This window comes from Microtus ochrogaster, linkage group LG3 (genome assembly GCF_000317375.1).
Source record: "Microtus ochrogaster isolate Prairie Vole_2 linkage group LG3, MicOch1.0, whole genome shotgun sequence".
NCBI lineage: Eukaryota > Metazoa > Chordata > Mammalia > Rodentia > Cricetidae > Microtus > Microtus ochrogaster.
In genome coordinates, this window is record NC_022029.1 from 37,423,392 (window position 1) to 37,424,747 (window position 1,356).

The following is a 1,356-nucleotide window of genomic DNA, read 5'->3' on the forward strand; positions in this document are numbered from 1 at the left end:
ATAGCACTCAAGTCCTTTGCCTATTTTCTAAATTGTGTGTGTGTGTGTGTGCAAATAAATGTATGTAACATAGTCATGTGTTTATGTGTGTGTTGTATGTGTGTGAATGTAGTCATATTTGTGTACATAGCTGTGTGTACATGTATGTGTGTGTTGCTGTATTGTGTGTACACAATTGTGTATGTGCACATGTGTATGTATAATCCATAGCAATATATATTATATTGCAATATGTGTATACATAGCCTTGTTTTTACCATAAAAGCTGTAATTCCACTCCTACATTCATTATGCCTTCTCAGGCAGGTAAACAGACTGAAACATCTCACTCCTTGGAAGCCAGAAGTAGAACAAAGGGCGGGACCCTCTTTCCTTGGCCAGTAGTTTTGAAAGTAGGTGTTTTAGGAGGAGAGAAAGAAAGATTCTGACATGAAGCATTCTCTGAATTTATGTAGGGCTGAGATGAGTCCCGTAGAGAAGACCCACTGTCTCCGGTGGTTTCCTAGGGGGCGCTGGGAATTCAGATTATCTGTAGCCTATTAGTGCCATGCGTGCAAAACACTTCTTTCATTGCAGGTTACTGGGAGGAAACATGGCCAGTGATACACCGGGTTTCTACATGGACAAACTTAATAAATACCGCCAGAAGCATGGAGTAACAATTACGTATAAGGAAGTTTGTGTTACAGGACCTGCACACGACAGAAGGTAATTTGTCATCAGGAAAGGTATGACTAGGGCCAGGGAGGTGACTCAGTGGATTAGAGTTCTTGCTATGTAAGTATGAAGACTCAGTTGGAATCCCCAGCACCCACATAAAAAGCTGCGTGTGGCTGAGCACGTGCCTGTAAATTCAGCACTGTGTAGTGCTAGTGCTTAATCACACAGAGGTGAATAACACCGATGTATTGAGGGGTTGCAGTGGAAAGGGATGTGCTCACAAATACAGAGAAAAGGCTGAAGCAGCCATCCTGGGTCTCCCCTCATGCTAAGCAAGAGCCTGCGCAAGAGAGCGAGCAGGTTTCTTGCAACTTCTAGAGCAGACATAGCCCCTCAGATCACACCCTAAGGCCGGTATTCTGAAACCTAATTGAAGTAAACATAGAGCAAAGACAGGAGGATCACAGGGTTCTCTGGCTACCAGCCTAGCTGTAAGTTCAATGAGAGATCCCGTCTTAAGTGAGTAAGGCAGAGTGATAGAACACGGTGCCTGGAATCCTTCTCTGACCTCTGTGTGCACGTAGATAATTCTCTCCCCAACCCCACACACAATCTTCTGAACATACACTCACACTCGCACACACACACACACCCTCTCTCTCTCAGGAAGTAAAATGGTGGAATGAAGGAAAGTGA

The 1,356-nt window shown here is 44.2% G+C and overlaps 1 protein-coding gene across 1 annotated transcript in view; it reads left to right on the forward strand.

The window, feature by feature from the left end:
• Eif2ak2 (eukaryotic translation initiation factor 2 alpha kinase 2) overlaps nt 1-1,356 on the forward strand; it is a 77,267-nt gene that overhangs the window by 56,665 nt on the left and 19,246 nt on the right. Inside the window, exon 2 of the mRNA XM_026785946.1 lies at nt 577-708. Within this exon, the coding sequence (XP_026641747.1) occupies nt 593-708 (116 nt within the window). The 5' untranslated portion in view covers nt 577-592. The remainder of the gene's footprint in view (nt 1-576; nt 709-1,356) is intronic.